At 42.6% G+C, this 16247-nt stretch overlaps 1 protein-coding gene across 1 annotated transcript in view; it reads left to right on the top strand.

The window, feature by feature from the left end:
* FAM135A (family with sequence similarity 135 member A) overlaps positions 1–16247 on the top strand; it is a 1678755-nt gene that overhangs the window by 494625 nt on the left and 1167883 nt on the right. Inside the window, exon 10 of the mRNA XM_044063901.1 lies at positions 2666–2715. Within this exon, the coding sequence (XP_043919836.1) occupies positions 2666–2715 (50 nt within the window). The remainder of the gene's footprint in view (positions 1–2665; positions 2716–16247) is intronic.

Genomic DNA, 16247 nt, shown 5'->3' with positions numbered 1-16247 from the left:
ACCGCATACTTACACACTAGCGCTCCTTTGACATGTCGGTGTTGTCAGCATCGGGATTTTCAACTGTCGGTCATCTCCGTTGTCGATCTTCCGGTGCCGGTGTTCTCTTTGTTGGCATTTCCAGCTTTCGGCATTATCAGGTAGACCCGTATATATATATATATATATATATATATATATATATATATATATATATATATATATATATATATATATATATATATATATATATATATATATATATATATATATATATATGTGTGTGTGTGTGTGCTAAACAGAGTATTCCAAATGAAACCTCACTACCACCTTGAAATCTGTAGAGTCCACATTCCTGGCACAGCATGCCACCTGCACTGTGTGCTTTGCACAATGGCCTTTGCAGCTCACCCCCTTACACTGTGCAGCAGGATCCAGCCATAGATAAGACCCAGTCATTTAGCTTCCTTTGATTGCCTTGTGGTATATTCTTTTGTTATATAATTACTCTAATTATCCCTTTATCAAAATGTATATTCTTACACTTGATATGTATTGAACTCCAGCTACCACCTCTGTATCGACCCTATCAGCTACAGTAAAAGATGCTGATTATGGACTTCTTTCCTTGACGTTTGCACAGATGTTTAGTACCTTTACTTGTCATGTCATTCTCATTCTTTAACCCAGGTGATTTGACTGTGCCACATGTCTTGAAAAGGACTGATCCCTACCCTGAAATCTAGGCATTTTATTAGTTACTGATTTCTTGCTTAACATATTCCTCCCTAACTGCAAAGTTTTGCCTTCTGCTAGCTCATTCTCCGTCAATCTCACCAGTGTGGGTCCCACCTGCATCTTTGATAATTTTTCCATTCTTTCCTTGGTTTCATGCTTCCTGTCTGTGGAGTTGTTGCTCGTTTCCGATTGCCTTTTATTGACTTGACTTACAAGCATTGAATTTTATTTTTATAAGTTCATACTAGCTGCCCTTGCCATCATGCAGGCAGCCATCAGGAGTGGTTGGAATTTTTTGTTTTAAATCCCTGTCCCCTTTGCACTCACATATTGATAGCCTATGGATGGGGCATGTTGTGGGTGCCAGTTCTGCTCCATCTGTTAAGAGAGGTAATGTCAGCCGGGCTGCCGTATCGACTCCCAAGAGGCATAGCAGAGTTGTTTCTCTGGTCTCTCCTAGGATGGGCAACATCTATGCTTCCTGCCTGTGACATCAAGTACCCAAGCCGCTATTGTCTGTGGTCACCTGGGCCATGGTCAGGACTTTATTCCTGTATGCCACCAGTGCAAGCTTGAGGATTTACATTACAAAATGAAAAAAATTAATGATACATAAAGTTAAACTTGTTAAGAGATCTCTTAAACTAGGGGATTTTGAGGTTATTCCTAGTAATTAGAAACGATAGCTGTGAAGATTGAGATGCTGGCAGATAGGACAGTTAATAAAACAAAGGGCCACTTGTCAGGGAGATACTACAGCACTCATGGATATATATTAAACAGTTTTGCTGCATTTTATGACTAGTTATATACAGCAGATAACACACAATCTGTTAGGAATGAAGAATTATTATTTTTTTAATTTCGTGTATTTGAATAAGTTTAATCAGTTCCAGTCAGGCTCCTTGACAAACTAGTTTAGATTAGAGAAAGTACAGTACACATTGGCCAAATCTGGTAAAGGAAAATCTCATGGCTCTGATTGGTTAGAGGCTAAGGAATTGTTTTTGAAAAATTTCACAGTCATGGCTAACTATATTCTTAATTCAAGCACCCCCCTGGTCCTGGAAGCAGGCAGTAATTTGTCCTTTTGAAACATGGTGCAAACAGTCTTCAGTTAGGCCTGTGTGTATTTGTGTGTGTGTGTCTATATATTTATATATAGCGAAAGAGGGGATTAGCTAAAATCAAATAAAGGTTGAAAGTATGATAATGGGTCATTTTACCTGCAAGACACTTTTATTTGAATTTGGATTAGTTCTAATTTAGCAACACTTATTTCTGCACATCTTTCTCTCAATAAACAATACTGGATAACTTCAAACTCGTTTGAGTCAGTTGTATGCAAGTCGCACACTTCATTGTGCAGATTATCTCTGTTGCCAGCTCATCAGTATCACCTGCAAATGTAGGGCATGCCTGCATTCTTTGCTGTCATTGTGGTAGTATGATAAGCTTTTACAAAAGCTTTTTCAGACCTTGTACTCTGCTGCATCACATTGTTATTGGAACTCTGATTTGAATGTTTCTTATTAATATTTGGAATTATTTGAAATAATATCACTGTTATTATTGATGTTTTTATTTTGTTTTCTTACATGCAATGTTTAGTTCAATGTTGGTGATCCATTAAAAGTCTGCAGTCTTCCTTGCTCAGAACATATAACAGCACTCAATGCTTTTTCTTAGTAAAATATGCTGTGCTGTAAACATTTGCAGATGTCTAAATTTTCTAGGTTATTAGCCAGCTGCAGGACAGAAATGTACAAAAAAGTTGAATAATTCACTGGGTACCATAGCTCTGAGCATGTCTGATGCAGTCTTAAAGAATTTCCTCATCTTTTATCCTACTGGCTGCAGTTCTGTAAACTGGCATTTTGCATTAACTTTCTCCTGTCATTTGTTAAATTTTCCACTTTTTTTACTTTGATTTCAACTGTTTTTTCAGAAAAAAATGATACTGAAGCTCGTCTTAAAGAACTATGTGATGAAGTAAAGGTACTGTAGTTTTTCTTATTGATTTTTGCCACTCTTGCCTTTGTTATTTCATCTTTCTGTTTTAGTAGTATCCAGGGCTATGTACATAATTCATAAAGTTATTTTTAAAACTTTGACTGTTTTTGTTGAATCATTTGTGGGTGTTAGGGAATTGCTGATAAACCATAAATGTTTTTTTCTTTCTTTCTACAATTACTGCTGCAGTGTTACTTATTTTTAACAGAATAAAAGTACTGGTTTGGTGGACCTTTTCATGCCATATCCAGGTCTTGTAGTATATGGATGGAGACACAAAGACACCATAGCAACATTTTATTCCATATTACAGCTGGAACACACTATGTACCTAAAATTACCTTAGGTACTTTAGAAGGAAAGATTGCTGACAACGTTTTTTTAATTTTTTTTCCCTAAACAGCTTGTGACTAGTAGTGTTGTAAAAACAGTCCAGGTTGTCTTGCTGACAAAGAAATGTTAGAATGATATTTTGATCAGAACATAGTATTCGAAGTAGCATTCTGACTGTTTTGAAAGTATTTTTGTGTGAGGCAAAGGTCCTCACACTCCATTGTAGAGAGCTGTGCTACTTGCACCCCCTACTACATATTCCTCAGCTCTGAGGTCATTGCATGTTAGTGGGGAAGAAAAAAATATTTCCTACTGCTTGTGCAGATGTTCTTCGTTCCCCATTGCTGCAGTCCTTACTATTGGGTAGTCCGCTGTCCAGTCGGCCCGAATACCAGAGTATATGGCTGACGTCGGTCAGGGCGCATTAGACTGACGTCAGTACGTCAGGGTACTAATGCGCATGACCGACGTCATATCCTCAGTCTTTTTTGCCGCATGGTCCGATGCAGAAGCAGTTTTGCGAGTGCAGGTTGGCGTTCTGAAATATTTCGAAACCGGAGTTTCAGACCGAATCAGAGTTGGCTAAGTACCCGTTGGGAACATTTTGGTTTTTCTTGCCTCAGTATTTAACGGATGTCAGAAAAAGTGAATAACTGTATTTCTTGTGGGAAACAGATACCTCATAGGGATTACCATACCTTGTGTATACCTTGTTTAGGGCCTGAGCACGGCGTTGTTGGATGCGCTCTTGTGCTAGGTTTAACAAGCACTATTAAGAGGAGGTTAGACTGTGCCAGGTTAGTGTTTGGGAAGCGTTGCAATTATAAAATGCCGTCGGATGCTCCGGCCGCTTCGTCAAGAAGCGCAAGGACAAAACAGCGAAGCCTAGGGTTGATGAACCCGGCAGTCCCGGACGTCGGTTCTTTAGAAAACTCAGTGGAGCCAGAGGTTTTGCCAGGAGTTTCTATGGAGTCTCAGGCTGAAACTTTACTGTTACAGGATGTGCCTTCTCAGGAGGTAGGCCAGGCTGAGGGGTCTTCTCAGGTAACTGTTCTTCCCTCTCTTCCCAAGGTTGTTAGAGCCTCTCCTTCTGTTGCCAAAACTTCTTTGAGAGGTAGGCCAAGTTCAGCTTCAGTGGGGGCTTCTCCTAGCATTTCGGGTTCTGTACCTAAGAAACATATGCTTAAAATGGCAGAAGATTTGATTACTATGATTAGAGGTTCTATGCCCCCTCCTGATAAGAGGCCCAGGGTGGAACCGAGTTTGATAGTTTTGAACAGTGTTCAGAGGCTTCTGAGTCTTCTGGGGAAGATTTGCAGGAGTATCCTCCTTATTCTGATTCTGATGTGGATGATTCCACTCCTACAGCTTCTCCTCCTGAGGATTTCTCTTTTTCAGAGACTCTGCATTCCATGAGGGAGCACTTTAAATGGGAAGGCCAGGATTACTCTGATTCAGGAAAAGGCTTAGGGAATTCTTGTTTTTACCCCAGCATAGGCCCTTAGCTATACCTCCTGTGTTGAATGTGGTGGAAGATGTTTTTGCAGAGGCTTCCCTGAACCCTGACTCTTTGCCTCCTGCTCCTGTTAAACCCGATAGGTACTATAGGGTGCCTGAAGCTCATAAGTATTTGTTTAAGAGTCCTAGGCGGACCCAGAAACTGTTTCTCAGGGGCCTAAAGGTGTTAAGGCCTCTGTGGTTAAAAATCCTGTTCCCACTGATAAAGAGGCAAGGGCTTTGGATAGGTGGGGAAAGAAAGTGTATACTTCTTCCACTTTAGCCATGAGGCGTTGAATTGTCAGTTTCACATGCTAAAATATCAAAATTATCTCCTTTCACAATTGAAATCTAAGGTGGATGCTTTGGCGGAAGGTATTGAGTGTAAAGAGTTGCTGGATTTGGTTCATGTGTCTGAACAAGTGGGTAAGCATTCTTTGCAATGTGGTTTTGATGCTGTACAGGCCTCCTCGAGGGTGGCTGCCACTAGTTCTGTTCTTGAGGCATGCCTGGTTGAGGGATCAGAATTAAGCTGAGCATGTTAAGACAAGGATTTTGGATGCTCCTTTACAGTCTGATGTGTTGTTTGGTTCGCCTGTGGAAGCAGTTTTAAAGAAAATGGAGGACAAAGCTAAGTCTATGCAAACTGTTAAAGATTTTTGCAGGTGCAGCCACCGAGTTTAGTAGAAATTGGCCTGCTAAGGGGTGGACATATCCTGCTTATGATTCCCAGTCTAGGGGTAGGTCTAGGCGTGGTAGGGGCAGAGCTCAAGGTTCTTTTAGGCCTAGAACAGGGAGTTCACCTGCTCAGACTTCTGGTGAGGGCAGGGGTCAGTCCTTTCGTAAACAGACCCAATGACCTGCCTTTTCAGCTACCAGTAGATTCTCGTCTGGTAGCTCCTTTGGGAGGAAGACTGTCTCTTTTCAAAGGAAATTGGGATTTAATTACTCAAGACAGATGGGTGTTGGATATCATTCACCACGGTTACAGGTTTTATTTCCATACAATGCCTCCTTTCAAAGGCATGCCAGGCGTTCCTCCTCCACAAAGAAAAGAGGCTCACAAGCAAATTTCTCAGTTACTCCAGATGGGGGCCATTCAGCCAGTTCCTGTATCAGAAAGGGGCCTAGGATTTTATTCTCGCCTGTTCCTAGTACCAAAGAAGGGGAACACGTGGAGACCAATTTTGGATTTATCTCTCCTCAACACTTATCTGGACATTCCCAAGTTCAAGATGTTGGCGTTACAACAGCTTTTACCTCTGCTGGGCAAAGATCACTGGATGGTAACTTTAGATCTCAAGGAAGCTTACCTTCATGTGCCTATAAGGCTAAGTTGCAGGAAGTATCTGCGGTTTCGAGCTGGAAATTCTCATTATCAGTTCTCTGCATTGCCCTTTGGCTTATCTACTGCCCAGAGTATTCACAAAGGTTCTGGCTCCAGAGATAGCTTACTTCAGGCTACAAGGAATTCAAATCTATCCTTACTTGGGCGACTGCCTGATTCTGGCTCAAGAAAAGGAAGACCTTCTACAGCATCTGGAATATGTTATAGCAGTGCTAAGATGCCTAGGGTATTCTGTGAACGAAATAAAGTCCAGTCTAGTACCCTCTCAAGACATGTGCTTTCTGGGTATGAGACTGAATACAGCAGCCAGATGGCCTTTTTAACCCCGGACAAACAAAAGAGTCTATCACTTTACTTCCATCAACTATCTCATCAGTCCGTGCTGACTGCAAGGACAGTCCTTCAAGCATTAGGGTTCATGGCATCTTGTATTCTGGTGCTTCCCAATGCCAAACTGCATATGAGGAAGCTACAATGGTATCTCAAAAATGTATGGACACAGCACTGCCAGGATTTGGACACTGTCATTCAAATAATACCTTGCCTTCAAAAAGAATTTTTGTGGTGGGCTCAGGAATGTCACCTAAACAAGGGACTCTCTGTGACCCGGCCAGAGGCGAGTCAGATTTTAACGACAGATGCCTCGGACATTGCTTGGGAGCTCATCTAAATGGAAAGTGGATACAAGACAAGTGGCCTGCCAGACTACAGCATCTACATATCAGCATGAAGGAGATGTTAGCAGTCCAGTTTGCATTAATGGCTTTCAAGGAGTTACTTCTTCCAGGGCAGGTGTTGATTCTAACAGACAACACAACCGTCATGTGGCTCATCAACAAACAAGGGGCATGAGTGTCTTATTGCCTATGAAGGCAAGCAATGATTTTATGGGAGACTGCGCTAAGCTTGCAACTAACTCTTCAGGCAAGGTTTCTGCGGAGCACAGAACTCCTTAGCAGATGTGTTAAGCAGACAAATCATGTATCCCCACGGGTGGAAACTGGATCTTCATGTATTTCAAAAATTGACAGTGTCATGGGGAACTCCAGACATAGATCTGTTCGCTTCTCCACTAAACCACCAGCTGCCACAGTATTGCACAAAGGGGTTTCATCACACAGCTTGGAAAGTGGATGCTCTGTCTTTCAGTTGGAAAAACCTTCATGTGTATGCCTTTCCTCCTCTGCCTCTTCTTCCAAAGGTACTATTAAAGGTCAGACAAGACAGGCCAAGGATGATTTTGATAGCTCCAGATTGGCCTCGGCAACACTGGTACCCACTACTACAGTCTGGTAAGGAAGCCTCCATGGCCTTTACCTCTGATTCCTCATCTGTTATCTCAGAAGGACGGTCATCTGCTCAATGTCAAGCTTCACTCTCTTCATCTAACAGCCTGGCATATTCTGTGTTGAAACACAGCAGGTCTCAACTTCCTCAACAAGTTTTAAATGTGATTATGGAAGCTAGAAGACCTAGTACAAGGAAAGTGTCATGAAAAATGGAAGAGATTTTTATTTTGGAGTACAGCAAAGAATTTGGAGATTTCTGAGCCTAATTTGAGTGTGGCTCTTCAATATCTTTCTGAGTTATTGGACAAAGGTTTGTCCTTCTCTTCCATTAAGATTCATGCTGCAGCAATTTCAGCTCACTATGATTGTGACCCACCATTGTTTTCGCATCCTTTGTTCAAGCAGTTTCTTAGAGGGGCAAAGAATATAAGACCCCCACGTAGAACTCCTACTCCTGCTTGGGACCTCAATTTTGTGTTGGAAAAACTTACTCTACAACCTTTTGAGCCTGCGGCTACTGCTGAATTGAAATACTTGTCATGGAAGACTGCTTTTCTGTTGGCTATTACTTCTGCAAGAAGGGTGTCTGAGTTGCAGGCCCTTATGGCAGTAGAGCCCTTTTGATTTTCCATAAGGATAGGGTATCATTACGTACTAATCCTTCCTTTATGCCTAAGGTGGTTTCTAGTGTGGCTTTAAACCAAACTATTCATTTGCCTACTTTTTATGCAGACCCCCAAAATAAAGGGGAAAAGATTTTGCACACTTTAGATGTACACAGGCAATTGCGTTATTATTTAAGCAGGACTAAGGATTTTAGGCAGTCTCAGCAGTTGTTTGTTTCTTTTGCTTTGAGTTAGCAGGGCAAGCCTGTGTCAAAACAAACTATTTCTAGGTGGATTGGCTTTTGCATTGCATTTTGTTATTCCCATCATGGCAAGGAGATTCCAGCTGGGATTAGGCGCATTCCACTAGAGCTACTGCCACTTCAACAGCATTTCTAAGGGGTGGCAACTAAGGATATTTTGGAAGCAGCTACTTGGAGTTCAGTGCATACTTTCTCTAAGCATTATCACCTTCCTATCTACTCTAAGTCTAGGGCTGGTTTTGCCACAGCTGTTTTGCAAGGCATGTTGTCAGCTCCTGCTTCTCTATGATTTGCCAGCCTCCCTTACCTCTGCTTTGGGATTCTACCCAATAGTAAGGACTGCAGCAATGGGGAGCGAAGAACATAGTACAGTTTTGTACCTACCATAAATGTAGATGTTCGAGGATCCCCATTGCTGCAGTCAATTACCCTCCCTCCTTCCCTCTGTGTTTAGGGGTGGTTGTGTAGGTGAGGTTACATGCTGATATTTTTGTATATATTCTTGTATATATTGTACATATTTTTGGTGCAGGTATTTTGGGCCTTGTCTTTTTAGGGTCTTCTGACATCTGGGGCAAGAAAAGACTGAGGATATGGCGTTGGTCCTGCGCATTAGTACCCTTTCGTACTGACGTCCGTCTAATGCGCCCTGACCGGCGTCAATACTCTCTGGTATTCGGGCCGACTGGACAGCGGACTACCCAATAGTAAGGACTGCAGCAATGGGGATCCTCGAACATCTACATTTATGGTAGGTACAAAACTGTACTTTTTGTCTAGTGCTTTTTTTCTCACAATTGCTTATTGGCAGTCACAAACTCTTCTATAAAGTGATAAGTAGGACTGTACCATGGGGGCTAGGCTAGGGCAAGTGAACACTCTCCTGTGTTTTTGTGCATAATCTTGTGCAGATTTGTGTAATGGTGAAATGTCCTTATGTACTGATCTTCCCTGCAAATGGGAAGGTACCCCCTTTTAAACATTTATGAGAAAGTACCAGCAGCACATCAGGTCAGATGTTTCATTTACACAGCTGATAATACTTAAAGAAAAGACTTTAACAAAGTGAGCCACAATATTTTGAAGAGGTTAAGGGGCTTTTGCACTGCTGTTGTTGCAGTTCATACTTCCATTTGGGTTTAAGATATTTTCAGATGTCCTATTTATCTTCAGGACAGAGGACAGTGTTTTTATATCATAACACCACCCAGCTACTGATGCAGTTTACAGGAAATCTTATTGCTATGATTTTGGAGTCCACTACAGGTCTTTAAAACAGTTTGTTGTAACACAGTTCATTAACTCTCCTTCCCTTAATTTCATTTACCTTTAAACATCTGAGTGGGGGAAACCCCTGGAATTCTCTCCCCTGTTTTGGAGTGAAATACCCCTGCACATTCCCCATCTAAAAAAAACTATTCTGTGATCATATCTTACAGTACATTAACCATTCATAGAGTAGCTTTCTACTGCTGCAAAAACTTGACAAAACATGTCTAGTAGATGCTTCTTTTTCCAAAACATACAAAGGAGTCCAGCTAACTTTTGGAGAATTATGTGCACATCCATTTGACAGACCATCTACTATCTGTACCTGCAGGAGGAGAATACCCATAATTTAGTTAGTTGCTCAAAAGGTTTATCAGAGAATCTACAAGTATGATCAAGTTATTGCTGGCCTGGAACAATTTGCCCAAATAATGACGTGTGTAAACTGAAAAAAGTTCCTTTATGTCTCAGTGAGTTTATTTAGAATGCATGAAGAAAAGGAGTTCCTCCACTGATATTATGACTCCAGAGATATGGTATCAACAGGGACCTAAAGAGCACTTTTTTATTTCAACCTTAACCTGTCGGTCTTCACCATGCTTGTAACTACAATCTGATTCCAGAGAGGTTCATTTGTAGGGTTCATTTGTAGTAACGCCATAGATCTGATGTCTGGGTACTGCTTGACTGCTGAAATATTCTCTGGGCTGATAACTCTCTCAACATCTCCCCACTGCATTTCTCCTTACTGATCATCACCAGTTCTCTTGAATCCTGCATAGCTTGAAAAGTAGAAGAAATGACCCCAGGATACCATACTTGTTTTCTTGTTGGTGTCTTAGGTTTGTTTCATCACTGTAAGTTGAGTATTTAAGACCTTCTAATCACATGTGTGCTCCGGTTCTTTACTGGGATGTTAGGATTTGACCGAATTTTCATCACATTTTAATCTGCTACGCCCAAGCCTGTGAAAAAGTGTTTATTTTTTGGGACAAGAGCATAATCCCTGTATATGTCTTGTTGGCTTCTTTTTTAATGATATGGAGACTTACTTATTGTCTAAGGTCTGGGTGGGGTGCACATTCAGTTGGCTAGCCTTTTGCAAGTAGCTACTCTTCCACTTCCATAATGAGTGGAGATTATCTGTAGTAGAGGTCACACAAATCATGTATTTTCAGAACCAAAGCATTCAGGCTTCATCCTTAATTATTTGTACAAAGGCAGAGATAAAGCCCTCTCTTATCCAAAAGTTGAAGTAGTTAAATGATACCACTGTCATATTCTAGTCATTACCTTTAACAGTTTTAGGATTAGTGCTAAAGGAATTCTTAGACTAGTGTGGAGCTCCCACAATGAAACTGGCTTCTCAATTTGTCATTAAACTAGTGGTTAGTAGTCATCCGGAGTAAAGGCCAGACCTGGCCTTCCCTTCTACCTCTCCTATAGTTTGACACTCCCTTTCTGTTCCCCCAAATAAACTGTGATTAGATTGGCTGCAGTCATTAAAGTTTACAGTTCAAGACACCTTTAAAATCTCATTATCCCCACCCCATGGTACCAGGACTCTAGGGGTCATTACTGGTCTCTGCAAAGTGACTAGTTTTCTCCCACCCCAGTGAAACTGATGTTGGTACCACTTCTATTGGTAGGTACCCCCCATCACTTTAACAAATTTTGGTCTCCAGTATTTACAGGCCAGTAGGCAGTTGTGCCTGGTTCTCTTCCTGCAGCACTGGATACCCAGTGTCTGTGTGTCACTCATGTCATCATTCCAGCTGATGTCACTGTTTGCACCATTGATCACAACTGTTAGTCTTTTGTACTGCTGGGACTTGTATTCTATATTTTTATTTTTACTTATATTTGTATACTAGGGTAGTACATTGATCAGTAGTGACTATTTGCAAGCACAGCTGGGGTCCGAGAGTTCCCAATGAAATATACAATATTACATGTAAAAAATCAAGTAGAAACAAATATTAAAAAAAAAAGTAGAAACATATATACGTCTTGATACTTGACACTCGTAGTGCAATCATTGCATCAGACAGTTCCTAAAGTTGTGGTTTCAACACTGTCATGCGCTGAATTTCATATTTCATTTCCTTCCATGCCTCAAACTAGAGCTTCTGTGTTGGATCCATCAGCTTTCTCTTAACCCACATCTTCCTTTCTACCCTCCTCCTCATCTCAGTATTTTTTGGATTCTTCGGACAGGTAATGGGGAGTTTCCTTCTGTTCCCCCAAGGTCTCTGGCCTCCTCATCAGAGGTCAGATCACATCAGCATAAAGGAGGTGAGAGCTTTCCTTTTAGCTCTTTAGACTTTTCATTACTTTCTTCAAGGGCCTCTCAAAATCTTCACAGGTAATACCACAGTGAATGTGGTATGTCACTAAGCGAGGGGGATATGATCCTACCTTCTTTGCAGACTAGCTCTTCAGGTCCTGGATCTAGCTGTCCAGTATCAAATGATTGTTCAGGCTGTCTACATTCCTTCAGAGCAAAATATAGTGGCAGACTCTTTGAGCAGGTCCAGTACACAGGCTTAGGAATAAATGTTTCACAGAGATGTGTTCCTGCAGATTATCCATCGGTGGGGTACTCCACAGGTAGATCTTTTTGCCTTCCCTTTGAAAAGACAACTTCCTCTTTTTGTACCAGCGTCCGAAGTCCTCTGGCTTGGAAATGTGGCTGCACCGTCTCTTCCTTGGAAGGGGATGTTTTTCTATGCCTTCCCTTCCTCTGATTTTGAGGGTCCTGCTCAAAATCAAGCAAGACTGCCCAAAAATCTTGCTTGTGACTCCCTTTGGGGCCAGTCAGCATTAGTTCCCCCCTCCTTCCTCACCTAGCCAGGGGCAGTCACCACAAGTTACCTCACAAGGGGGATCTTCTCACACAAGACAATAAATCTGTGATCCATCCTCACTTGTCTACTATTCAACTGATGCTGTGGGTGATAAGAGTTTTGATCCCTTTTAGGCACCTTTCTTTCTGTGGATGTCCTTCTGGTTCTGCAGGCGGCCAGGAAACTCATTACCAGGAAGTCATATTTGTCCAAGTGGGAGAGGTTTTCTGTCTGGTGAATTTCTTTTAATTAGGATCCATTTTCTGAGGGGATCCCTGTGGTTCTCTCTTATTTGTGTGAATTGCTCCATGCTGGGTTAGCATACTTCTCAGTTAAAGCTCACCTTTCAGTTCTTTCTACTAGCCTGCCATTGACTCCTTCTCTTGTCTCTAGGTTTGAGGTCAAACAATTTCTTCAAGTCAGTCTTAATATTGGGCCCCCCAGGAAGCCTATTCCACCTTCTGGGACCTCAGTTTTGTACTTGAAAAATTGACTCCGGCTTCTTTTGAAGCTGCAGCTTCGGCTTTCTTGCTACATTATACTTGGAAGATTGCTCTTTTGGCCCTTAATTCAGCTAAGATAGTCTCTGAACTCCGGGCTGTTATGGCTGTTCCTTCTTTCTTAGTTTTTCATAGGACAAGGGTGTCTTTTCATACTAATCCTTCTTTTATGCCCAAGGTGGTTAATGCATTTTCTCTTAGTCTGTTAATTTGCCCCCCTCCTTTCCTTCTCTGTAGTCTGCTAGTGAGGAGGTTCTTCCCACTTTGAATTTATACAGGCATCTCAGATATTATTTGGGTAAGACTAAGGCCATTCGCAAATCCTGAGAAACTTTGTTTCCTTTCATCCCAGATCTATAGCTTTGGCTGTTTCTAAGCAAACCATATCCTCCTTGATCTTTAAGGCCTTTTCTTTTTGTTATTCATTCTTCTCTACCTCTGTAAAGGCTCATTCATCTAGAGCTGCTGCTTTCTTTGTTTTTTTGAAAGGATTGGAAACCAGTTTAATCCTTGAGTCTGCTACTTGGATTTCAGTCCATGCCTTTACTAAGCATTATAAGTTGAAAAATATTTCCAGAGCAGGAGCAGGCTTTGCCAAAGCTATAAACAGTAAAATAACCAGCAAAAAGGTACCAATACTGTGCAATTGTTTGAAAAATAAGAATAATAAAAACAACGCACTAAATCAACACTGCTGTAGGGTAACTAATAGAAAAATAAGTGAGCGCTTTTGCGATCTCCAAATGGCTTCATCAGACTAATGCTCAATAAACATTAAACTTTTAAACAAAACCCATCCAATCAGAGGCAAATACATCTCAATCATTACAGATGTTAATTAACACTTTAAATTCATAGCGTAGTCAAAAAATTTTTTTTATTAAAAACAAATAAAAGCAAGCTGTCCTACATGGGTTTGTAATGGGCTCCTCTGGGCCTTCTTCCTCCCAGGTTTCCTGTTGAGCTTTTGTACTCTCCCTTATGTAAAGAATACTGCAACAATGATGTGGAAGGACATAGTGCAGTGGTATAAAGTTTTACCATAACAGAAGATGTCCTTCTCTTCACTGTTGCAGTATTCGCTCCCTCTTTCCTCCCCTTTTTGCTCTGCTCTCTTCCTGGCCTGGGATTATTTTCCTTTTTCTCCTTCTAGATGCAAATATTCTTCCTAGTTCCGAGGAATATTTTTTTTCTTCTGGGACTTTTTACTTTTGAGGTATGTGCATCTGTACACCATCTTTATGCACTACGCCTTGAGAGGGGTGTATATGTGTGACATACAATGTCTGTATATTCCTAAGGCTTTAGTATGCTGGCCCGTTGTTGGACTACCCTTGGCAGGGAATCCCTTATGTAAGTGAATGCTGCAACAGTAGAGAGAAGGACATTTTTGGAACACCTTGGAAGAGTGCAGGAGAGGTAAAAAGGCTTTGACCACTGTGGAAGGGACTCTGTGATGCCTTTTGATCCTATGACTCTTCACAATTCTAACTCCCACACCAGAAGAAGCATTTAGGGCGGTCAAACTTCAGGGAGCTCTGCTTCTTCAAGGTCCCCCTGTAAATTTGCTAGGAGACGGGCTTCATATGGGATTTTTCAGAAGACCTGATGACCTAGCTGGAATGCATGTGGGAGGTTGGTTCTCTGAGTTTGCAGAGGATTGAAAAATCATCTCCAAAATCTGAGATGTTAAGTTGTCCATCTCGCCTTCATTCTTGCTGGATGGGTTCGGAGCCGACCTCAGCTCCGACTCGGCCACTCTAAAAGCTCGAGAATTGGTTCCACCGGCTCGAGGCTCCCCTTATATCCCACAATGCTAGGTGGTATTACCTCAGATCTCGTTTGTCGCTACAGCTATCGAGGTGTGTTGCTTCAACCGGCTCCAGGTTAGTGTACTAAACAGTTTAAAAAAAAAAAAAAAAAAAAAAAAAAACTTAGAAAATCCCTTTTAAATTAGTTTTTGACTAGTATCCCCTTACTTTTAAAGGATTTTATCCCTTTTCCCGTGTTTTCTCTCTCTCCTTACCACAAGAACTTATCTGTTCTTCCCTTAGGCCTTCGGGCCCTCCCACCCCTCCTAGAGTGTGTGTGTTTTTTGTAGGGACTTTAAAACTATCTAGACTTATTAGTTTAAATTAGTTTTATTTAGTCAAGAGTGTAATCGGTGTGTTTGTGTTTGGGTGTGATTGCACTTGTTTTTTGAAATGTCCAAGGATTCGAAGGTCTCAGGCTTCAAGAAGTGTGACTCGTGCTGTCAGAAAATGTCTCTGACAGACGGTCACACTTCTTGTGTGTACTGCCTGGGACCTTTACACCTGCAGGACTCTTGTGCTGTATGCCATGGCTTCAGCCCTAGAGTCCTGCAGGAAAGAAAGAACAAGCTCATTTTACGGGGCTTGCTAAAGCCCGAGGGTCCCCGACTGTTTCTTGGGCAAACCTTCTAAGGCTTCTAGGTCTTGACTCCAGCTACTGAGTGTACACCTAAGACATCGAAGTCTTCTACAACATGGGCTCGGACAGGAGCCGATGAGACTCGAACTTCTACTTCTGTGGTTCCCTCGGCTCCGGCTGGAGCAGGTATTAAATATCTGAGTCGGCTCCGATCAGACTATCGGAACCGACATCTAGGAAGAGGTCCAGGACACCGTCCCTTGGCTCCGTTCATTCGGCTCCAGCATCTCCCTTGCTGTCTGAGCGGAGCCATAGATCTCACTCCTCTAGGTCATCGAGGCTTTCTGACCATGACCTTCAGAGGGTAGTGAGTCGACTTCTTAAGTCCGAGGCACTGGCCCAAATGCTTCAGAGCCCGACTCATCAGTCGATGCTTAATCCTATCTCTCAAAATGTTCCTCCTCCGACTCCTTTGAGCTCGGGCCGGGCGTTGGCCGAGACTGTGGTAGCGTCGGAGCCGATACAATTGTCTTCGGCACTGTCGTGGGCTCCGGTTTCTTCCTTTGGAGAGTCTCGGCGGACTTCCCTCGGCTCGAGGGTGAGTGGCATCGGACCCTTGTCCGACCCCACTCTCCCTCTCGGCGCTTCGGCGCTGGTGAGTTCGGCTCCGACATCGGCCTCGGAGCCATCGCTGTCGGTGCCGAGGGAGGTTTTCAGCTTTTCGGAGCGGGGACCTCTGGCTCTGCCTGACAGGGGTGCCGAGGTCATGCGGAGTGTGTTGGAACCCGGTTCAACTCCACAGTCGGCTCCGTCCGTCCCTCCCTCTTCGGTGCCTCAGGTAATGTCTACTCACTCCCTCATTCCAGACCGCAGAGAGCCAGCTCCTCAAGAATCCCCTGTGGGGATCTCATCCTCTTCCGAGGCCTCTCCTGAATTGGCAGGGGAGCCCCCTAGGAAGGGAAAGTGCAAGAGGAAGCACATAGACTCACCTGAGTCTGTCACCTCTGACACGGATTTAGAGGATTCTGAGGGTTCCCCCCGTTCCCCTTCTGAAGATGTCTCCTTTGCAGACATTCTAGAGATCTTGAAACAGAGGGGAAATTGGCCAGCCCTTAACCCTTCGGAGGATGAATCTGTGTATCTTGAGGCATTCGGCTCTCGCCCTTCCACCTCCTG

This window comes from Protopterus annectens, chromosome 2.part2 (genome assembly GCF_019279795.1).
Source record: "Protopterus annectens isolate FY-2018-M chromosome 2.part2, PAN1.0, whole genome shotgun sequence".
In the NCBI taxonomy this organism is placed as follows: domain Eukaryota; kingdom Metazoa; phylum Chordata; order Ceratodontiformes; family Protopteridae; genus Protopterus; species Protopterus annectens.
The sequence above is the reverse complement of the archived record's forward strand: the minus strand, read 5'-3'. Positions and strand labels throughout refer to the sequence as shown.